General features: G+C 43.7%; 3 protein-coding genes across 3 annotated transcripts in view; 1 reads left to right on the top strand and 2 right to left on the bottom strand.

Annotated features, from left to right (window-relative positions):
* Positions 1-12,424, bottom strand: part of LOC115022288 (zinc finger MYND domain-containing protein 11-like) — a 126,435-nt gene extending 114,011 nt beyond the window's left edge. Inside the window, exons 1-5 of the mRNA XM_029453259.1 lie at positions 12,245-12,424; positions 8,281-8,416; positions 5,125-5,284; positions 4,363-4,386; positions 434-619 (exon numbers count right to left, since the gene is read on the bottom strand). Of these exons, the coding sequence (XP_029309119.1) occupies positions 434-619; positions 4,363-4,386; positions 5,125-5,284; positions 8,281-8,411 (501 nt within the window). The 5' untranslated portion in view covers positions 8,412-8,416; positions 12,245-12,424. The remainder of the gene's footprint in view (positions 1-433; positions 620-4,362; positions 4,387-5,124; positions 5,285-8,280; positions 8,417-12,244) is intronic.
* A 3,066-nt stretch (positions 12,425-15,490) lies between these two features.
* epdr1 (ependymin related 1) lies at positions 15,491-17,556 on the bottom strand. Its single transcript, XM_029454214.1, has 3 exons — positions 17,241-17,556; positions 16,603-16,811; positions 15,491-16,305 (listed from the first exon to the last, which is right to left on the bottom strand). Exons 1-3 carry the CDS (start codon positions 17,471-17,473, stop codon positions 16,118-16,120), a joined length of 630 nt encoding a protein of 209 aa, XP_029310074.1. The 5' UTR covers positions 17,474-17,556; the 3' UTR covers positions 15,491-16,117.
* Positions 17,557-18,751: 1,195 nt separating this feature from the next.
* On the top strand, positions 18,752-21,698 carry nol7 (nucleolar protein 7). Its single transcript, XM_029454213.1, has 8 exons — positions 18,752-18,999; positions 19,497-19,557; positions 19,774-19,829; positions 19,928-19,953; positions 20,292-20,346; positions 20,498-20,619; positions 21,018-21,095; positions 21,224-21,698. The coding sequence occupies exons 1-8, from the start codon at positions 18,794-18,796 to the stop codon at positions 21,292-21,294; spliced, it is 675 nt and encodes a 224-aa protein (XP_029310073.1). The 5' UTR covers positions 18,752-18,793; the 3' UTR covers positions 21,295-21,698.
* Positions 21,699-23,669: the final 1,971 nt, after the last annotated feature.

Here is a 23,669-nt window from a genome sequence, read left to right as displayed (position 1 = left end):
TATTATATATCTATATAGATATATATCTATATAGATATATATCTATATATATATATATATATATATATATATATCATATAGATATAGATATAGATATAGATAGATATAGATATAGATATATATAGATTATATATCTATATAGATATAGATATAGATATATATCTATATAGATATAGATATAGATATATATATATATATATATATATATATATATATATATAACTATATATATATATATATATATATATATATATATATATATATATATATATATATATATATATATATATATATATATATATAGTTATTCATTCTCATTAGTTTAAATGACACTTATTGACACTTCTAACACATTTATCTTGTTCCTGCAGTAAACAGTTCTCTTAGAACTCTTCATCGGGGAAGAGAACCAAGACACACACACACACACACACACACACACACACACACACCCTACCCTGCAGGCGACACACTGCCAGTGGGATCCTCCGTCTTTGGGCTTGAACTCGTCCGACAGACATTTGAGGTGATAAACCCTGAAGCAGTTGTCACAGGAGAGGACGTCGCCCGGTAGGTGACACTCGAAGCAGTACCAGTCGTGGCTCTCTGCCTCCCACTCCTGCAGGGAAGGCACAGCAGAGCACAAGTTTGGATGACACCCCCCCCCCCTCCAGCCACAGTGCGGGGGGGGGGGACACAACCTTCTTTATCCTCCTTCCTTAAGTGAAACCAGCCCCGAGTTGTGCACCTCAGCGGGTGTTCGATCCCACACTTCTGAACTTCTAAATGCATAAAACTTAACTAGTTTTTTAATTTGCAGCATTATGAATTAGTTTTAGGGTTTCTATGATCTGTGAAGCTTTTTAAATGCATCTTGGAAGAAAGATAGTCTTTAAAGCACCAGGTTACATTAAAGTGAAGTGGCTGCACGATGAACAAACCTTTACATCTACACATTCCCCAAAGTATTTCACCAGCAACTTCTAAATACGGCCTTTGATTGGAACTCTACACGAAGCACTCGAAATGCACATTAAACGTTCACAGTGTGAGAAGACTCCTCCTGAACGATAAAGTGGACATTATCTAAGGGTCACATTGTTTAACAAAGTGATTTTACCACACGGGTGGCGACGGCGTGGAGTTCAAAGCTTTGTGACAAAAGGTCAGAAAGATTGTGAGAAGAAATGCTAAAAACATCTTTGCAGAAAAGCTTCTATGAAAAGAATCTTTTCTGTAGGAGACGCTTCCCTTGTTGTGGAGCCGCCGGCTGCGTAAGAAACCCCCTGCTGTGCACCGCTGCCCCCAGCTGTAACGACATCCAACACATGCAGTTCTGTGTTCCACACGTCGGCCTGCACGTCGCCCAGCTGTGCTTTGTGTATTCAAGTCAAATGTACTTCTTCAAACACTGATGTGAACACCAGGTCCAAGTCACGCTCTTCAGAGTTCCTGATTTCATTCTCAAATTGTCTGATTTCATTAAATGCACGTTTAACATCGGAGAACTTTCTTCATTTGGTTTTGTTACTTTTAATAATATATATATATATATATATATATATATATATATTAATATATACATGCCTTTATGATAGAGAGAGGTGTGGATCGTGAAAGGGGGGGAGAGAGAGGGAACACACAGCAAATGGCCACGGGTCGGACTCGAACCACGGGCCGCTGAGCGAGGACTCTCCTTTGTATATGTGTCGCCTGTGCTACCGGGTGAGTTACCGGGACGCCTAGTTACTTTTTAATTTGTTCTCCTCACGTCTGTAATGCTACAAACTTGCTTCATTATCCTGAACCATGAAGTTCATCTCTTGTTTTTAAGTCTCAGGAAAAGAATCTGATGGCGTTATTATATATATATTATATATATATTTAGTTATATACGCACTCGTTACTGTTGTAATGTTAAATGACATCATACCGGCCTTTATTCTGTGATTGGAAGTTACTATAAAGGTATTTAAGAGTTCGTGTCTGGAAGGTTCTGAATGGAGAGTCTGCCAACTCCTTCAATGAAGTGAAGGGCAGAGCCGGGAAGTATGTGAACCGCTAACAATTCAACGACTTATCAAGCTGTCAAGAGTCCAACTCCTCCCACTCAGTGTGGACGCGGTGGGGGAGAGCAGGGGGGTTGATGCGTCCTCCATGTGTTCCTGTGCAGAAGGTTGGGATGGAGCTGCACGAGGCAGAATACATTCAGCTTCAGGTGAACAACTTTCTGAGGAAGTGTCGCTGACAGGAGGATCAGAAGAACACGTCACTGTGGAATGCAATAAGCCCGATACGCAGAAGACAACAAGCACACAGCGGGAGCAACGTGCAGATTCAAACCAGCGCGGACGTGAACCTCTTCCTCGGAGGTGTAACGGCTGAAACGAGCCCTTCTGTCTTCATCTCAATGAATTCATCACATGCGATGTGCAGATGTCAGCTACAGGTTTGGGGATTTGTGACACTCTCTGATATTTCATACACGAATAACTCAAAGACAGAAACACTATCATGAACCGTCAATATGTTTCTTATTCTCAGCCCTAAAGCCTCATTCAGGAACAGACTAGTCCAAGTTAAGTGAAACCTCTGAACTCTCTGGGTTCACAGTTAAAGCTCATCACGTCTGGAAATCCATCCACAGATTCCTCATCGAGACTCTTCACAGATGTGGAAACAAAAGGTTTTCTGGTGTTATTGGGTTGAACCGAAACATTCAGAAGATCTGCCTTTGGGTTCAAATCTTTCTCCAAACATCCGTTAAATATCTCCGCTTCTTCTTTTGGAGGGAGAAATGGGCCGAGAGACTTGGACAGCGATGGAGGAGGAGCATCTCCACACTGCGTTCCTACTCTGGGTAACAGCTCAAGCTGGGACACGCCGGAGAGCCGAGAGGCTGAGCAGCACAAACACAACCCCAGGACTCATCTCCTCCACCTCCTCCTCGTCCTCCTTCTCTTAGAGGTGAACTGATTCACTAATCGTCTGACGGACACACAGACCCGACACTGCCCGGTAACCAAGTCTTTAGACTTCTCCTGAAGGAAGCGTGCGTCACACATGATTCGTTCAAGGACCATCGCAAATAAAGAAATATGAGTTTTTATCGTTTCTGATTCTCCTTTTAAAGAACGCATCTCACACTGCAGCGGGTTGTCGGGTTCAGAGTGTTGAAGCCTGATTAATAGTCGTACAAGAACTTTACGTACTATGAAAAGGTTGCGTAATTAAACTCAAGATGATTTCCTATTTATTACATTAGTTGTTTGGCATTATTAACAATTATACTTTATTTTTAATATATTTATGTTCTTGTTTAGATAAAAACAGGAAGTTCAACATAATGAGTTAGTAAATGTATTTGGACTACAGTGAAGGAATCGTTAGTCATCACATCATGCGTTCACAAACCTTTAGAGAATGAACAGATGAAGAGGTCAATCATTTTGGCCAAGCCTTGGATTAATCCAGTCCCACTTGAGGAAGTGCTGACTGTGCCGTTTTTAAATGTTATGATCGGTGTTGAAACACCGTGGTTGTGTGTTTGAGGAGAAAGTATAGCTGAGGTCAACACGAGAACACAGCACACGCCAGCTGGATTGAAACCAGGCCCGTGTGGAGGGAGAGCTGCTTCATGACGCTTCTCACGTTCACATTCTGTCCACCGAGGGATCGAGAAGAAGTGTAACAAGCAGCACACAAACCACAGACGCACCTCCCTCCCCCGACTCCACCAGTTTCATCCATTCATAAAGAAATAAAAGACATATGCATGCCAGACAGACGTTAAGAACACCCCCCCTCTGAAGAGAAGTACAAACACACAGATGCTAGCGACCAACCTGCAGCCGTGCGTACGTCGCTCGTCGTCTCATTACTAAATAAACACGATCAGTGTTCAAGCTGAAGTTTACACTTGGTATTTGACTCGTCTGAATGCCAAGGACTGGAAGCAGCTTTGAGCTGTACCAAGTGAGAGTTTGTGTTTTTAAAATCAAGCAACGGCACATCCGCAGATAAGTAGCGAGCACTTATTTCATCGAGATCACAGAGCACTTAGACACGGCGCTGCGGAGGACTTTCATGAAGCTTTTCACAGCAGAGCTCAACGGCAGCAAGTAGCTTCTGGCAGCGTGTTTGTTAGAAAGTGCTGGAGCCACATGTTCAGCGTCACCTTGTGTGGTTATTTGGTTTAAGTTGCAGCAACAAGAATGCCTTTCCGTATAACTTTAACAAAGCCTATGAATGTTGCACTGACCAGAACAAACTGCTGTTGAGATCTTCTGCTAAAAGGTTTCACTCAAATCCCCGACAGACTGACGTTAGTCGAGGGGAAGAAGATGACGACGCAGCTCTTACCTTGCTTCCTTCGGCTTTCGGCTCCTGTGATTGCAAAAGATTCAGAGAGTAGAGTTTAAAAGTCCAGCTGCTAAAAACACCGACCTGAGCTCCGCTGGACAGGTTCATTTCTTTTCAACCATAAACATTTAGTGGTAACAGGACAGACATTACATCTTCCCTGGCCTGTGATCATAACAAAGACTTCATCTACGACCTTCAGTCAATATAAACTCGTGCAGGTTAAGAAAAGCTTAGTTTGATCAGTTATTCCTGTGTTCCCTGCGTGATATTTCTTCCTTACACATCCCTGATGATGCTCGTGGAGTTTAAAGCACGACAGACACGACCAGCAGCCACCAAATACATGTTAATGCCACGTGCACAGTAATCCATGAAGAGATCTTTACATCACAAACGGCAGAAGGCTTCGCTACACTGTGAACCAACGAGGGAAATACGAATATCTCAACGCTGCACAGCAGATGGCTGCCCGAGCGTATAAACACAGAACTGCACTTTTCTACCTCTCCTGTTCGCCGAGCACTTCATCATGCTTGATCTCTGTACGACTCTAGTAACGTCTGCGTGCTGTGACTGTTAACAGCGTGTTCACAGCGAGCAACAAGATAGATGGAACATCCGACAGAATCTGAGCGCTGGTCTCTAAGAGACTCATCGCTGAAACCGTTACCTTAAAGGGCTAGTTCCTCTTGTATTGCTGCTCTGATCTTTAGTTTGCATCGAGTCCCTGTCACTGTGATAGGAAGCGGCTAAACTTACCATCTCATCGCCGGGCAGCCAGTACCCTTCCTGCTCGATGCCGGCCTTGGTGCCCTTGCAGCCAACAGTCAGGGTCTCCACCACCAGGCCGTCCTTCACAGCCAAGCTCAGCTGTCTGGCAGTCTCCTTGGGGTGCATGCCAAACACACGGCTCAGGTACCTGCGCAGACGGAGGTTAAGAAGTAATTGAGCCATGTGCATACGGAGCCATCCTTTGTCCTTGGCGGGGAGCTACAGCGTGGATTAGTGGCGCTGGTGTAAAGAGATGTTTCAATGGTTGATGTTTTACGTCCTTGAAACTAAAGCTGCACAATATATCGTTTTCTTCATCACAAGGTCAACGTGTGATGAACACGTCGTCAACACACTTTCATTTAGCTGACAGTATCAACAGAAACTGAACTTTAACATGGAACTCTCTTTATTGAAGCCTTTTTGTTCAGAACTATGCAAATAATTTAATGTTTTAACTTGTATTTTATTTAGGGGTGCAAACAGAGCATGTACACATCATGTACACGTCGTGTACACATCGTGTACACACATCATGTACACACCGTGTACACACATCATGTACACATCGTGTACACAGAGCATGTACTTTCTAAGGTCAGAAACGGACGTCCCTCTCAGATTTGTACTTCTTGTATTCTACTGCAGACAGTTTATTATTCACGGGGTTTGAAATGACACGCAGTCTTCCTCCTCGTCTTCCTCCTCGTCTTCCTCCTCGTCTTCCTCCTCTGATGCATTTAAATAATGTCTGCTTGATTCCCGCAGCTGCTGCTGACGGGCAGTGAAGCTCTCGGAGGTCACGTATCCTCGAGTGTGGCAGGCAGCCAACAGAACGTGTCGGCGGGGGATCAGGTGTCTGTAGTTACTCCTCACGTACAGTGGAGAGAACGATAGTCTGTCTGTGAGGTGAACACACGTCAGGATCCCTTCAACCACAAGATGTTCCAAGAGTCCCAGGAGCCCTGAACGCCACACAGAGCTTTAAATGCATCTATCAATATCTTTCACAAGAGCCGTCATCTTCACCTGGACCCTAACACACATTGTTCTGAGTTAAAATGACAGCGTCACAACTTTGTCTAATTGTGGGAACATTTAAGAACATCTTGATTTTATCAGTTTATATATTATAAAGCAGTTAAAGGACTGACTAACTACTTCTGCAAATCGTTTTGTTATCACAATTTCCTCCAGCCAATAATAACTTAGTGCTGTGCGGGAGAGCTGGGGCTGTCTGTTGCATGCCACTGCTAACTGTTGCCATGACAACAGCCACCGGGTATTGATTTGGCGAGCAGCCAGCTCCAAGGTGCCGGCCAACTTGCCGTATGAGATGCGCTAAGCGTTTCATTTAGTCTGTGCTCCGTCCGCCGCCGAGAGCTTCAGCGGATGATTTGTGTCGTCAAATTTGCAGTTTGAACAATGTGGGATTCAACGCCACAGATAAAACTGATGATCGATGCATCGTTAACAGAAACCTGCTGCACAACCGAAGAGGCCGTTTCTACTCCGTGCAATACAGATGGTTCACGGGGAGGACGGCAACGAGTTGGAGAAGGTCAGAACTCCAACAGATCGCTGCCCGTCTGATGTGTCAACAAGCCTCGCCAACACGCACACGTTAACGGGAAGGGGGTAATTCGTTGGTCATTTGGATTCATTTTATTCAGCTGTGTTATGTGACTTTAATGTCTCTGAGTTTGGGACTGTTGGACATCGTTTCTAACATTTTACAACTAACAGAAGAGATCTGCCGTCTCAGATCAACGTGACTGAAGGTAAGCGTTAAACACAGCAGGGGACAGGAAGTGACCGGCTCAGTCAAAGAGCAGGTCGATCAGCACGTCTGCGTTTACTGTAAACCCCCATGTTGTAGACCAAAGGAACCTGGAAGCTCTTCATGACTTCCTGTCCTTTGAATAGGTATAAACACTGAGGCTGGGAGAGCTGCTCGATGTGCGAGTCTGATCGTCCTTTGTACGTATAAACTCTGCTCCTTCTTGCAAGAATATAGATTAAACCCTTTTATTGGATTTGGATCGTGACGTCGGTGTTATTAGGAATGTTTCAACAATCCCTCACCGGCTTCCCACCGACACAGAGCCGCTTGTGAAACAGACAATTAATGACCATGTTCCCCCGAAGCAACGTTTACAAAGAACAAATACACTTTGAGAGATCCTATCAATACAGAAAGTTATTCATCAGTTATTCATCAGGCAAAGAGAACAAACTTCTCGCTCCTCTCTTCATGCTCGTCTGTTTTAGATCATCATAATAAATTGAATATTTGTTCTCCGAGTCTTGAGAACGAGCTACGTTGTTTTAGCATTTCACATGTTTGCATGTGTTTGAGTCGTTCGGTCCTCAGTATAGATATCTAATTTCAAAGTCAAAAGCTATTTTTCAAAGATCATCGCAGGACGCACGCCTTAAATCTATTACCCTTTCAGTCGTCTCCGCGCGTCCTCTAACGTTGCGTCTGTGGATTCTCCACTATAACATGGACATTGTTCCCTTTTCAGTGCTGTGGGCGCACAAACTAAATCTCCTCCACCTCATCTGCACTGGTAAATAAAACTCAAAACTGGTCAGCTGTTTTTGGTGATTTAGTTGCAGTAACCCTTTAACCCTTTAACCCCGAGCAGTTTCTGGGCGTTTGCACTGCCGTCCCATTTCACTCCCCGTGGCCTCGTTTCTCTCTGCAGTGCATTAGTCCTGCTCCAGGAGCATATATCCAACAAGTGTAACTGATATTAGGGGAACAACAGGCTTTACACGTCAAACTATTTACATCCTCTCTGTTCTCTGTGTGATCCGAGTGAGCTGCAGTCTGTGTCACGTGGCTGCGGAGAGTCTTTGTCTGAGGAGCGCATCATTTTACGTTTTCTTTACTGACGGACGCATTCGGCAAACAGGATTAATTCAAGGAGCGTCTGAACGTTCAGTATCCGACGATAGCGTTCAGTTTAAATGTGTAATCTGGGCGGTTTCTTTAAGAAAACACGCTTTTCAAAGCCGGATTTTGGGGTTCAGAGGGTTAAAGTATCCTTTAACACTTTCGCATGAACCTTAGTCAAAAGGACGACGTACAGACACGTCATGAAAGATTCACATCAGTCTCGTCTGTGATTAACTTACTTGGAGATTCTGTCCATGTTTGCAATTTGTTTCTGGTTGCGGACGACCTCGATGGCCGACCACACGTACTGGACCACCTTGGGGTCCGCCAGCCTCTTCTTCACCACGCGCGACATGATTTCCTTATTCATCTCAACTGTGGGGGGGGGGGGGGGGGGACAAAGGAAACATAATTAAATCTGCATTTTCTTTTGTTCTGTGAATGTGACATTAAAGTTTAAGCTGAGTTTTCATACCAACATTCAGACATAAGAGAATAGCAGTAGTGTTTATACGTCTCTGATAGTCCATCATCTCAAACCAGCTAAATATGTCCTATATATGCGATTATGCACAAAGAAGCCATACTAATACTAATACATGGTTTTATAGTGGGAGTTTAAAGTAAATGTTCTTGTTATTCATTTAGAAAGCACAAATACTCCACAAACACCTCAATATTAATAAAAAACAGTCTTTCATGTGCACAAGCTGCAACACACAGGATTTCATCAGCCAAGTAAACAAAGATAATGAAGCATTGTGCACTTAAGTTTAATATTAATACACTTTGAAATTAAACTTTGTTGTTCACTGTCAAGAGCTTTTTGTATCGTTACAATTAAGTAAGTTCCCTTTTTATTTTTATATATTTGACTAGTTTAGATATTTGCAGAGCAGCGTGACAGGAGCTGCTTTCAGGTAGCACTTTTCCAATCTTTGCGATCACTCAAAGCACTTTACAACATTCACAGAGTCAGACCGTCATCAGTAGGGATGACCATTCTCACACACACACACACACACACACACACACACACACTGCAGGCGCTGGGGATTGAACCGCCGACCCTCCGACCTCTGGACGACCCACAAAAAAACAGACTGAAGACCGTAAAAGTCACATGACCGTCTTTAAAGACATCATGTGGATCATTCAGCCACTTGACACCTGATGAGCGGTCAGTTTATACTTTATACTTTATACAGCGTGCAACATACCCTTCATACTTTATAACCATGAACAGTTTAACCTAAGACTGAACAACACTTAAAAACAAAAGCTTCTTCCGTCATCGTCCAAACTGAGCGGTAAACCTCTGAGACAACAGAGATTTGTTTTGATCGTAAACTTACTCTGAAACTCTTCATCCGACCGCCTGATTACAAAATAACACTCACGTAACATGTGGCTGGATGATGTCATTAGTATTTTACATTTAGAGGAGATTTAAACCGGAGTTTATGAAGCTCTTATTACCGTTTCTGTCTTCTACTTACTGATTCAGTGTCAGGTGGAGAACACATCCTCTGACTTTATAATTAATGAACTGTCTTAATGCGAGACATTTCCCACAGTGACGCGTGGACAGAACAAATACCGTGCTTCTGATAAATGCTCAGAGAACGTCAGAGGCAATATGACAAGAAGAGCTCTTCGGTACCTTCAAAGGTTGAGAATAATACTGGCCGCCTCTTTACAGGCCTGGCCTTCAATATCTTCAAATCCCATTTTATGCGGTCGTCCTCTTAACCATCCGTGAAACTTAAGCTGTCACTTGTATAAATCGTAATAATGCTCGGAGCATTTCAATACGGCGGAGGTGGTTTGGCTTTAGTGCACTTTGTGGTAGGAGAGCGTGTGACGGATGTCGAGAGAGGATGTTTATTTTCACACTTAGTTCATGACGGTATGAGCTGCGGTTAGGGTGAGGAAACAAACATGCAACATATTTAATGTTCGGATTAAAATGAGAAAATCACCCCAACAAACAATATATGTGCACAACTGGAACAACATGTGTTAACCCTTAAAACATCTCAGCACTGTTGTTAAGTCACGGTGAGAAGAAAATCAACCCGGACATCAGGTAGTTTCGCAGACTTCACAGCGTCACAACACAGCTGAAGGAGAAAGAGGCAACAGGAGCAGTAAGGTGAGTAATGTGAGCCTCCCCCCACTATTCTGTGTCAAGTGCAGCAGGTGTGCATGATGCCAAAGCAGCAGCAGCAGCAGGCAGCAGCAGCAGCAGGCAGCAGCAGTGGCAGCAGCAGCAGCAGCAGCAGCAGCAGCAGCAGCAGCAGCAGCAGCAGCAGCAGCAGCAGCATGGCCACTCTGGCTCTCCCTCCTCTGCATGCATCTGCTGGGTTGGCATGTAAACAACACACAGCCAGCGCTGCCTGGCTGTACCTCTGTCTCCGGAGAGCTCACACTAAACAATGACAGGCCCGATGCCACCGTGCTCCCCAACCAGTTATTCCGGGGGGGGGGGGGGGGGGGGGTGGGTACATCTCAAGTCTCTTATTGGATATGTCCTCGTGGGTCATTTTAAAGACCGTCCCAAAGCTTTTATTTCTGTTGGGAGGAGCGAGGACACACGAGAGCAGAAGTCTTTGCCCAGCTATTGATTGGACGCCGCAGCTGATCTGATATATTTCAACATCACTGGAGTGAAAACACAACAGATTAAACTCAAGTGCATCACTTTTTATATTGCATTTGTTTTCTGATTTACCGTCTAGATCTAAATCAACAACAGACCATAAATTGTTCTTTTCATGATTTGTTATTTCCCCCATTAACTTTTAGTGGAAGAGTGTCTGCAAGAAACCTTTTTACATTCTTATTTATAGTCATCTCCATTCAGTCTCATGAGAGGCTGATCATTCCTGAGAGTTTGATATCAATTACGTATTTTCCCTGAAACATTAAGTCTAAATATGTCCAGTGTTCAAAAGACACCCTAATCAGAATATCAATACATATTGATAATGCACGAGTGATATGAATGCATTGTGCCTGTGGACAAGGTTCCTGCGTGGTGCTATTCAGGTGCAGGTGTTTGTTGAGCAGGTACCAGCTGCTGCTGCTCTGATTATTTACTGCTCTTTATTATTATAAGCACATGTGTGCAGAGATAAAGTCCTTCAAAAGCCTCTACAGATGTTAAAGCAGACCGACAGATGATCCAGCTGTGATCGCCGACATCAGAAACAAAAGGAAAGGACGTCTCAGGTCCTCCCCAGTGAGGGAAACGTGGATGAGACTTGGGATGTACCCAAAAGTGTGCGACGCCGGAGGCCAATTAGAAGACAGACAACACAGGTGGAGGTGTTCTGTGGCTCGCAGGGTAAATGACATCTCCTCCACATCAATAAGTATCCCTGTTAGTTATGATATGAATTAAATGAAGTGTGGCAGTCGCACAGGTGTTGAAGGATGCAGCACTAAAGACATTTAGCCTTTCATCGTTAGCCAGCTAGCAGCCGCCACACTGACACTGATACGGGGACACCACACGGGCTGTTGTACGAAAGAGCATCTGGATTAACACACTGTAATTTAAAACTCAACAACAAATCTCGTAATGAAATGCCACACTAAACACCACTCATAGACTTGGCAACAAAGAGGTTAGCAGTGGAAGGCCACGAGCATTGCCATTGGAGAAGCTGAATTTAGCTACTAGCATGCTAGCTAACGTCCAAACCAAAGCTTGTCACAACAAAATGACCGATTTAACTGGCACTAAATAACTTAAACCAGCCAATTTGCATTGTTGATATGACGAATGATAACATAAACCCCACAATAAACACGTAACACTAATGGTTGGCTGGCAGACAGACTGTCGTAGTGAGTTATTTTTTGTTAGCGATGCTACGTAGCTAACCTTAGCTGGTTGTTGGTAAACCTAAGCTACTCAACTTGTCAGCGATCCTAGACAAAATTCCCAGTAAAAGCGACAAGTTAGTTGTATTTCAGGTCCACTTTAAGCTTTAACAGCCGCCACAAACACAGTAAAACACAGTCTGCTAACTAGCTAACAACTCGTTTGTTTTGTAGGGCGCCATGTTCACAATCCTCCATCACGGGAAAGGAAGCTACGGCTAAGCTAACGGAGCTAGTCGCTGGCTAACTAGCTAGCCGCAGTGTTGTCACTAAGCGTGTGCCATATTTCACGAGAATAGAAATCAAACGTACCTTTATTACGGTGTCACGAACACACAGCTGCTGCAGGAAATCCGCGAAGGATTGAACACGAGGCAGCTTACATGAGTATTTGTTCGGGCTCGTTGAGGCTGTGGTTTGTGTCCAGCTGGCCACAGTACAGCAGCGCTGGGCTGGAGGTAAACACAGCCGAGCGGAGAACCAGAGGGAGAACTCTAGTGGTGGAATCCGACTTACTGCACCCAACGCCCGGGACCATTAAAGGGGCAGGCCGCCGACTTTACATGTCAAAGTCAATGTACTTCCTGCCTGGGTTAGGGTCAGATTACTTTGAAATTTACTGCTTTATTTTGCTCATATTACTGAATTAGAATTAGAGGGATGAAACCCTCTTTTTAATGGTCACTTTATACTTTTATATATATATATATAATAGAATGGGATGAAACCCTCTTTTAATGGTCACACATGCAGAGCACACAGTGACATGTGTTCTCTGCTTTTAACCCATCATAGTCCCAGGAGTCTAGTCCCAGGAGTCTAGTCCCAGGAGTCCCAGGAGTCTAGTCCCAGGAGTCTAGTCCCGGGAGTCTAGTACCGGGAGTCTCGTACCGGGAGTCTAGTACCGGGAGTCTAGTCCCGGGAGTCTAGTACCGGGAGTCTAGTCCCGGGAGTCTAGTACCGGGAGTCTAGTACCGGGAGTCTAGTCCCGGGAGTCTAGTACCGGGAGTCTAGTACCGGGAGTCTAGTACCGGGAGTCTAGTCCCGGGAGTCTAGTACCGGGAGTCTAGTCCCGGGAGTCTAGTACCAGGAGTCTAGTACCGGGAGTCTAGTACCGGGAGTCTAGTACCGGGAGTCTAGTACCGGGAGTCTAGTCCCGGGAGTCTAGTACCAGACAGGAGTCTAGTACCGGGAGTCTAGTACCGGGAGTCTAGTACCGGGAGTCTAGTCCCAGGAGTCTAGTACCAGGAGTAGTCCCAGGAGTCTAGTACCAGGAGTCTAGTCCCAGGAGTCTAGTACCAGGGAGTCTAGTCCCAGGAGTCTAGTACCAGGAGTCTAGTACCAGGAGTCTAGTACCAGGAGTCTAGTACCAGGAGTCTAGTACCAGGAGCAGTGGGCAGCTACTGTACAGCACCCGGGGAGCAATGGGAGTGAGGGGGGAAGGGGGATGTCCGGTGCCATGCTCAAGGGCACCACGACAGGGCAGGAGGTGAACCGGGACCTCTCCAAGTAGCAGTCACACTCCATGTTTTAGGTCTGGTCGGTGACTTGAACCGGCAACCCTACGGCTCTCAGTCCAAGCCCCTCCTGACTGAGCCACTGCCGGACATATTGAATACATATTTTTACATTTTAATAAATAATATAATCCATTGGTGTTCAACTGTATAATCTAATGTGAATACTTTTAGATTATACTTTGGTTTTAAATCCCATAGATTACATGAACTATTATTTTTTTAATATGTATTAAATAACAAACAAAAAATGTGAAATGAGAATGAGATGATGAGAAAATGTCAAAGTACCGCCCATAATGTTTGATTGACAGCTGATCTCAACAATCAGCTGTTAGCAACAAACATGGAGACAAAACACAGAATTTAACAAACTGTCGCTTAAAATACTTCTTTCTATTTAAGTGCCACATCAACCTGATGCTCTGCTGACAGTGAAACATCCACTTCAGTCCCAGTCTGTGAGATGTTTGTCCACTTCTCTCTCAGAACGTCCTGGAGTTCATCTGTGACTTGTGACACAGCCGCTGTCACTTCCTCAAAGTATCTGAGAGGGATGTTGATGCTGGAGGAGAGTGTAGACTCACTGAGTGGGGACAGTGAGGGGTAGTTGTGTAGAAACTGGTTGTGGTCCTCTGTGTGTGCGAGCTGCTTCAGATCAGCGTCTTTCCTCTTCAGCTCAGTGATCTCCTGCTCCAGCTTCTCCTGAAGCTCTTTGACTCGACTCACTTCACTTTCCTGCTGCGATCTGAGCTGCTGCTTCACATCAGAGCTTCTTTTCTGCATGAGACGGATCAGCTGAGTGAACATCTTCTCACTGTCCTCCACTGCTCTGTCAGCAGAGCGATTGATGACCTCCACCTCCTGCTGAAGCAGCTTCACATCTTTCTCTCCGTCCTGGATTCTCTGCTGGATGTTTAGTCGACTCCCCTCGAGCTCTCTCTGCCTCTCAGTCCTTTCTGCAGCTTGGAGTCCAGTCTTCTTCAGCTCCTCCACTAAAGCTGCTAACATGATGTTCTTCAGCAGGACAGGCCTCGGTGTGAAGGTCTGCCTGCACTGAGGGCAGCTGTCCAGTTGCTTCCAATCCTCTTCATCCCAGAAGAGTTGAATACAGTTCCTGCAGTAGCTGTGTTCACAGGGAGTCGTCACCGGATCCTTCAGAAGAAGGTTTCCTGGTCCAGCTGAACTCTTCTCTGTGAGAGTTTGTCTGAACAGTAAGAACGGGTCTGTTCATTTGCTAATCTTCATGTGTTCATGTTGGTGAACCCATCTGTACACATCAGTGAGGAGGGAAGAGGCCACATGTGCGCAGAGTGCAGCTGGATGAGAGCGGGAACAAGAGGGAGGCGTCATCCCGCTTTCATGCAACCCAGCAGGAGGGCTTTTCTCTTAAAGGGGCAGTACACGTTTAAGAGAAGTTATTTATCTACTGTCTATCTATCTTATTGTCTTATACTGTATGTTATTCTGTTGTTTCGGTGCACATAATTAACAACTAACTAAAATATCTGATGGAGATACAGCAGAAACTTGAAAAAGGACACCAAGTGAACATTTTCAGTTTTCAGAATCACATCCCAAAACAAGATGCTTTAATCTGTATTTCCACACCTTCAATGTGCGTGCAGGTTTGTCACATCAGGTACGTTCTGAGGTCAGACCTGCAGATTGAGTCAGGGTTGTTAACTATGGTCCTTAGCAACGTCAGGCTGCTGGGGTAGAAAACAAACCTGAATAATTGAGTGCGTATGAGGAACACGAGGAGCTGTTTCTGTACCACAAATCACAAGAGTAATGGATGGAGCATGTTTAATGTCCCAAGAAGGAATCCTCCCTTTCAGTTCAGAGCGCAGGATTATCTATTAGCATGTAGCGATCCGGTCAGAGCCCAGCGGTGTCATTAAGGTGCAGGATGGTTCTGCACAGAACCTGGAGTCTCACAGCTCACAACGTTTCTGCGTGTTTGTGGCTTCGTGAAGAGTTTGAACGCTGGTCGGGCTGTGACAGCTGGCAGACAGATGACTGAAAGGAGAATGCAACACAAGTTTCCAGCCAGTTGCTTTATTAATAAAATATTAAAATCACTATTAAGACATTGTAGCAATGAGGTTCTACCCTCCTTCGCTGTAAGTTAGTCTCGCAGCGTCGAAATAACAACAAACACATTGAAACTCACCGTTAGCATCGAGACCATTGAAGCATCCCCATGAGCTGCTTTGTTATGTTGCAGCAAATCAGCAGCAAACGATTAAACAACTGTAGAAAACGCCGAAGCCACCATGTTTCCTCGACGCCATTACGTGTGAAGCGTACGCACTTAGTGCCGCAAAACACCACTTTCTGATAACAATCCCACAATGCAATGTGCCAGATGTTATAGATGCAAAAGCTCACGACGCCTGTAAGTGATGGAGTGAACTAAAGATGATTAAGAGTCTGAGACTGCTCGCAATACTAATATATATAATTACATGTTTCTCTGTCTCAGCGACTAACGAGAAGCAATACTGAGCGACACTTTGTTGGACACAATCACAAACAAGCTCTCGCTAAAAACCAATTGTTGTCTCCTCGTTAGTCGCTTGGACGCAAACATGGGAACATAACGTCCAGGCTGAAGAGTCCCGAAGTTACGTGTGTAAGGTAGAAGGTGAGGCCCGGCGACGCCTCAGCACTCGGACATCCTCTCGAGTCGTGCTGATTGACAGGTGCTGGGCGGGGTGAAGACGTCGGGGTCGCTGATGCCCAGCTGCAGGTTGAAGAAGCGGGTGGAGGTGGTGACGCTGGTGTTCCTGGTGTAGGTCTCCTGCACCGGGTAGCAGTCACTCACGGTGTAGACGCCCACCCAGGACTCATCTGGTGGAGAGACCAGCCGACATGTCAACGTAGGGTTTGGTTATTTTAAACGTGATGAAACATTTAATACTGAGCCAGCAACTAAACAAATCTAAATCCGGCACTAAGTCATTTAGCAAATTGCTTAAAGCTGCAGAGGATGTTTTTAAGGATGTTTTAAAATCTATGTTTATTATATTCAGAAATCTTCCAGCAGCACTGATTTGATTCCAGTGTTGTTCACAGCTGTGTGTCCTGCCGTGTTTTCTGTATTTTAGCATAACAAATGCACCACAGCTGCGTTAAAAACAAACTCACGTTGGCGCGCCGGCTTCCTGTCTGACCACTCCTGAACCTCCACGTTGTCCGAGGGGCCTCCGATGAAGTACTGGTCCTCGAAGGTGGAGTTGTCTGGGACGTCGTAGGGATCCCAGGCCTCCGTCAGAGCGACCTTTGAGCAGTCCTTGGTCTTCTGGTCAATCTGGAACATCACCATGCTCTGGTACAAGTAGATGTACTCAAAGAACCTGCAGCAGACGGAGAGATGGAGGGAGGAGTGAGAAGGACTTCTTCAGGATCACTGATTTATAAAGCTTTAATACATTAGTTATTAACATCAATAAAGCTCTGATTAACTCTTTATAAAGCCTTATTAGAAAGTGGTCTATATTATTATTATTATGTATTAGTTATAATATAGTTATTTTTATATTAATATGCGTTCAATTTAAATGTTTTTTTCTTTCTTTTTAAGCCATTTAATTATTTTATTACACTTTTATTTTATATAGGTGGGACACATTATTTTCTTAATACCATACTATTGTAATATCTCCAGTGGAGATAGGGCGTAAAATGTAAAATATAAATAATAATGTAGCTTTATATTTACATTAGTTTAACGACATATTAACGGTGTGCATCAGGCTCTATTGAACACTTGATTCGGGCCTTACTTCTGACACGGGGTGTGTTTCTTGTTCTGCTGCAGGACTCGGATCCTCTGCTTCAGGCCGTCGTAGGAGACGGCGGACCGGCTGTTCCTCCCGGTGCTGTGGTCGTACATCACCCACCTGCCCTCCCACTGCAGCGGGGCGCGGCATGGCGCCGCCGCGGACACATCCAGCCTGGGGAGGCCGAGGACAGACGCCCCGGCGGCGGCCAGAAACACGAGCAACAGTCGGTGCATTGCGTCTGTCGGAGGTCCCGTTAGTAAGCGGATGACAGGCGGCACCTGCTGCCGACAAGCTGGCTGGAGTTAGACTCAAACACTTTCCGGTTGTGGATTTCAAAATAAAAGCTTGTATGAACCGTCCTATAATTTTAATACATCAAAAAGCTTTTTTTCTAGAACTTTCATTTAGAAAAGTAAACCAACAAGTACTATAGAAAACGTTTTCAAGTATATAGAGGAAAAGGAAATACTATCTGCTGAATAAGTATTGAAGATACTACATGTTTAACTGTTTTCTAATACTTTATTACTTTAATATTTACTCATATGAAGATAATTATCAGGCTAATGATATAGTACTGCTCATTTTAAATTATTTTGAATAGACACTGCAACCGATGATTATTCTCATTATGGGTTAATCTGCACATTATTTCTCCATTAATCGATTGATTGTTTCCCAAAGTGACACCTTCACAATGTTTTCTTTCTCCAAACCACCTGTCCAAATCTCAACATTATTGCAAATAAGTTAAACATATTCAAATAATTACCCGACAATCAAAATAGTATTCGGTCAATCGACTAATTGATTAGTTAGTAATCGTTTCAGCTGTAATTATAGAGTAGTTTAATTTATAATAAAACATATTTATTATGCTCTTCAAATGTTTAGTATGTAACTTCATCATTTGTAAAGTAACTAAAGCTGCCAGATAAATGTAGTGAAGTAAAAATGTAATTACAGGTGTAGAAGTAGAAAACACTCAAGTAGCCTAAAGTATAAGTACCTCAAATTTGTAATCAAGTAAATTTACCTTGACCTATTTAGTTATATTGCACCACTGGCATTGGACAAATGACTCCATTAATATTTGACCACGAATAAGATGAAAACATATGTTTAATATTTCTGTGCACTTCTCTGTCAATCAGCTGGTTCCGACAAAATTTCAAAATAAAAGTCTGGATGACTTGGCTTTTTGTTGGGATTTTAACGTAAAAACCTCCAATGATGTAAACAAAGAAAAGAAAAGCCACACCGAAGCCCCTTTTGTTTCAGCTGTTCTTTCTCGATCTACCATGAGGAAATGTACGATTTATATTAAAAGACATCTTCACTGTCAAATCAAAAATTAAAAGCCGTTTCGATCATACTTTCCATAGTAAATATAAAAGATTACGTGTATTAAACCTACTGAATTAATCAAAAGGTTAAAAAAAAGATCTGAAATTTAGAAATACATTTATTTCTGTGGTTGCAATTCTCCTCTCTGCCACTAGAGGGCAGACGTTCTCAGCGGTCGCTTTATTTCAGCGTCACGGCGTGGCTTGATGACGTCTCTTCTCGCCAACATGGGGAAGAAACAACGTGGGGAAACTTCCTCGTCGTCGAAAACGGCGAGTATCGTAAACCAGACAGAAGATTTTAGTTTAGTGCTCGCATCCAGCGACGATGAGGCGCCCGAAGAGGTTACGTTTGAAGAGTCGAAGGCGCAGGCTCTGCGGAGCATGAAGCAGGCGCTGCACACGGCCAGAAGGTAGCGAACTAGTTCGTGTGTATGGAGAGACCGCTACGCCAAACTCCATTTAAAACTATTCGACTTTTAATGTTTTCGTGATAATGGGCAGAATAATGACACCACAACGAGTAATTCATCACATATTTAGATTTCTGTGGGAGCTTTTGTCACCTCGGCGCGCACATTTAGCACTTAAGCTAACAATTGAACACCGCTAGCATAATGCGTGGTTTTGAGAAGGCAGAAAATCCGATGGTGTCTTGTAATGAAACTGTTTTTGGATTGTATGAATGCCGATATGAAGAACGTCTTCCATCAAGTCCGAAATTATATCATATCACATTTTTGAAGAGTAAGTTTGTGTGTGTGAGCACGATTCGCTATATTCGCCATTTTGTTAAATGGAGTTTGGTGTGATGATTCGACAAGAACGCTTCCACAGGACAGATTAACATTAAACCAGAATACAACAAATATGAGATAACATTGATTTATTTGCATTTCCATGTTTGCAGGGAAAAAGAGTTACTGAAAGAGAAAAGAAGGAAGAGACAAGAATTGTTCCAGGAACAGAAGGTGTGTGTGTGTGTTTTTAAAAATGTCTAGTAACCATTTCATAGACTTCTTGTAACTCTCTCATTTTTTTCTTAATTATATGGTCAATTAATTTTACATCAGAAAATAAATATTGGACTAATAAAGGCCACATATTCTCACATTTGAGGCTTAAACCTAAACATATTATATAATAAATATGATTTGGATGTGACACGAGACGCTTGTTTCCCACAGAAAAGGAAACGGTTACCGGCTGACGTGTTGGAGGAAATCGACTCGGCTGCTTCAAAGTGAGTTGACTGGTCCGACTGACGGGCAGGGTTTTAATTTGAAACGTTTTCTCCTTCACATCTGATTGATAAACACGTTAATCTGCTTTATTTCACAGGAAGCAGAAACAGTCTGAAGACGAAGGTGAGGAAGATCATTTCTGCCCTCGTGTTCACAAAGATGCTCGTACCGACCAAAGTCTAAACAATAAAGTTCTCAGATTTCCTGTTAAAGTTATTCATAAAGGATCTCAGGAGAGCTTCCAGGAGAGATCCATTTCATGCTCATCATCACTAAGTGCATGTTTGTCTTCTGTGCCACACGCTGCGGCCGGAGACCAACGTTTAGTTTGTTGGACCAGTTAACGAATCTCAGCATTTTAAAAGAAAAGGCCAGATGTTCCCAAATCATTCGTCAGGACTCGGAGTAGTCTCTGAATGTTTGTGATTACGGCCTCTGATCTGTAGGACTTGTGTTTTCAGCTGAAGAGCAGGAGGCTGAAGAGGAGAAGAGGAAGAGTGGGAAACTCTCCCGAAAGTACGTGAATCCACTTTCCCCCTACTGGTTTTGTCAGCAGTTGATTTGAGCAGCGAGTCGTTTGACCTAAAGTCTAACTGATCATCAGAGTAATAATCTCAACTCGAGGTTCTTCTCTCTCTCGTTAACACTTGTCCCGTTTGTTTGTCAGCCTGAAGGGGAAGTACACGGTGACGACGGTGAAGGTCCGAGCGTCAGATGCCTTCCAGAAGCAGGTGGCCGAAGATTTCATCCGGTCCCGACTGTACGGAGCAGGAAGCTGCAGGACCACAAGTGAGAGGGCGGCGTCCATAACACTGCAGCGCTAAAAGTGTTTCACATTTAACGAACAGTTCAGAAGAGCTAAACTGTGAACATGTTGACTGAGGTCAGAAAGTATTGGTCTTTAATATAGAAATAAAGATGTAGAAGCAGATTCCCACCACTGAGGCCGTCGTTAGTTCTAAACGCTTGTTCGACGCCTGCAGGCTACACTCTGTGGCAGAAGTCTGCAAAGACGATGATCTGTCTCAATTTGAGCTTTGCTACATTGACGTCCCGTCTCGTCCCACTGAGGTGTCCTCTCCCCGGGGACTCCTGCGGAGACGACGGCAACATGAATGTCTTTCAGTTTGCCGCTCGGCGAGTCGTCCGGCCGAATGTATTCACACGTTCTGTCCTTCTGCTCTCAGGCAACGAGCTGCTCTCCCTCCAGAACAAGAAGGGCCGAAACAGAAGTGCAGCGGTGAAGTTTGTCAACAAAGACTGGGGTACGTTCAGGGTCGTGTAATAACACATATTTCTTTCTGCTACTTAATAAAACTTCAATAATTAACGTTGATCCGTCTCAAACAACCTGAGTGTCCTACAAACCGTCTAATCTCTCGTCTCTCATCAGCGTGTAGCGAGAAGGCCAAAGCAGAGAAGTTGAAGAAGCGGTGGATCCACAAGCAGCAGATTCCCTCCTGACGACTGTAAACCCTCGACCCTCCGCTGCTCCTCCTGCACACGGAGCGATGACGGCCGTCTGGAACACGTCGTTTAAGCTTCGGGACAACAAATGATATGGACTTATGTGGACGCCCGGATCACCAAGAGTCAAGCTCCCGAGGAGAACGTGCAGAACAGACTGATTCACTGAACACGTTAATGTTGTTCTATAACGTTAAACATTTATAGCTGAGAATCCTTTTCTGTGAAATGACTAAATAAAAACTTGTATCTTTAACACTGAGCTGCAGTTTGAAGTAAACGGACCTTTAGTTTCTTTGTGTTCGAATAAACTTACAAACTGCAATAATATCGTTCGACTATTTTGAATGTTAGTTGCTGGTTTCAGAACTTCTGTCAATAAAGTGCTTTTTTTTTCTCCATTGTTGGCAATTTATCAAGTTATTTTAGTTTCAGCATAATTAAAAGATTTCCTGTACCGGATGGAGATCTGTTCGATCCCCTCAAAGATTTAATTAGAATTAAAGGCTGTAAAACAAAGATTAGAGAACTGCTCCCGAAGTTTAATATTCTTTGTAAATGCCTCAACCTGTGACTTCGAAGTATCATGAAACCTCCATGTTTTAAATCTTTAGTTTGCTGGATGTTCCTGGACTCTCGTCCTCAGGTCACCTTGACCTCTAACGAGCGTTGATGGTGAATGAATCATTTAATTAATGGATAGTCGTCTCCTCGTCTGTGTTTGTGTTCAAGGCGAGAACATAATTGTAAAGCAGATGAAACAGTTTGGAGGCAGCTCCAGGCGTCATGCAGCATCCAGACAAGTGCGACTCATCGTTTGTCATTTTTAATATAAATCTTTTCACCCTCACACAAATTGCACTTTTTTTTTCTCCAAATGGACACACAGTCAGCAGTGGACAACTTACTGGTTGACATCTTCCTTATGCACCGTTAACCGGCTCAAAGGAGGAGAAACAAAAAGAATAAAAGAAGAGACATCTAACTGGATCTTACCACCACTTTACTATGGCATGCATAGGTTTCAGACCGTACTCAGAAAATGACAACAGACACTTTGTCTAAGAAGTTTTCTAAAACGATGCCGTGACTGCGATCTGACAAAAAAAGAAAGAAGCGGAACCAAGGTACAGAAAAGCTCGATTCCACCATGTTGAAACTCCAGACCCCTAGGGAAAAGGAAAGATGGACGTCGCGTCCAGTGAAAACCTTCGGTATTCACCTTTCACGAACACACAGATGTGATGTCGTCTTCATAAAGTATTTGGTTCTTTATTCTGCGAGTGTGGTCGCCACAGTGCTGCTGACAATACTGAACGTTTTGTTTCCCCGTCGATGCTTTACAGAAACACGAGGCCGGAGAAGGACTGAAACGTGGCGAGTAGAGAAAGCTCAACGGAGGGACGATGGGGAGACTCGAGGGTCTTTCATACCTGAAAGATATTTTAACAGCAGCTTTAGAAATAATAACTAGACAGCAAAATGCTACCAGGGAGTAAACCAGCGTCTGAGCCAGTTTGAGGTCAATTATGGGAAAACAAAAACACATTTCAGCACTACCAACATTAAAGCAAACTGAAATTAAAAGCAATTTCGGCAAATAAATCAGTATAGAAATCTCCTTGCTGTTTGATTTGAATTCGTACTAATTTGGTCAGATTTTATTCACCAAAAAGACATTTTTACATATTTTTCTTCAACATTAGCCCCCTACACGAGGGAATTATTAACCCACCGGTGATGTTTGTACTGGTAATGTGAGTCATACGATATTACATCAGTCACTGTCGTGGTTTGAATCTCGCAGTAACATATGAAGCTCAGTGGTAACACGACTACTCGATGCTGTGAGTCATTTAGCGTTTCACTATTATCACTTCTGGAACTCTGACAGAAGGACAGCCGACACGAGCGAGTCTTCTGTCGCATAATCCAGGACACACAGTCTGGGCTGCAGACTCGCAAACCCCCCCCCCCCCGTAAAATAATGCAAATCAGTGCTAACTTTAGTGAGCCAACTTTAGTGAGCTAACTTTAGTAAGCTAACTTTAGTAAGCTAACTTTAGTGAGCTAACTTTAGTGAGCTAACTTTAGTGAGCTAACTTTAGTGAGCTAACTTTAGTGAGCTAACTTTAGTGAGCTAACTTTAGTGAGCCCACTTTAGTAAGCCAACTTTAGTAAGCTAACTTTAGTAAGCTAACTTTAGTAAGCTAACTTTAGTAAGCTAACTTTAGTAAGCTAACTTTAGTAAGCTAACTTTAGTAAGCTAACTTTAGTAAGCTAACTTTAGTAAGCTAACTAAGGCGTCGCATTAAGCCAGTAAAGTTTGACTTCCAAGTATAAATTCACCCGATCTTCTGCATCTCAGGGCC

Source organism: Cottoperca gobio, chromosome 17 (assembly GCF_900634415.1).
Source record: "Cottoperca gobio chromosome 17, fCotGob3.1, whole genome shotgun sequence".
Classification (NCBI taxonomy): domain Eukaryota; kingdom Metazoa; phylum Chordata; class Actinopteri; order Perciformes; family Bovichtidae; genus Cottoperca; species Cottoperca gobio.
The sequence above is the reverse complement of the archived record's forward strand: the minus strand, read 5'-3'. Positions and strand labels throughout refer to the sequence as shown.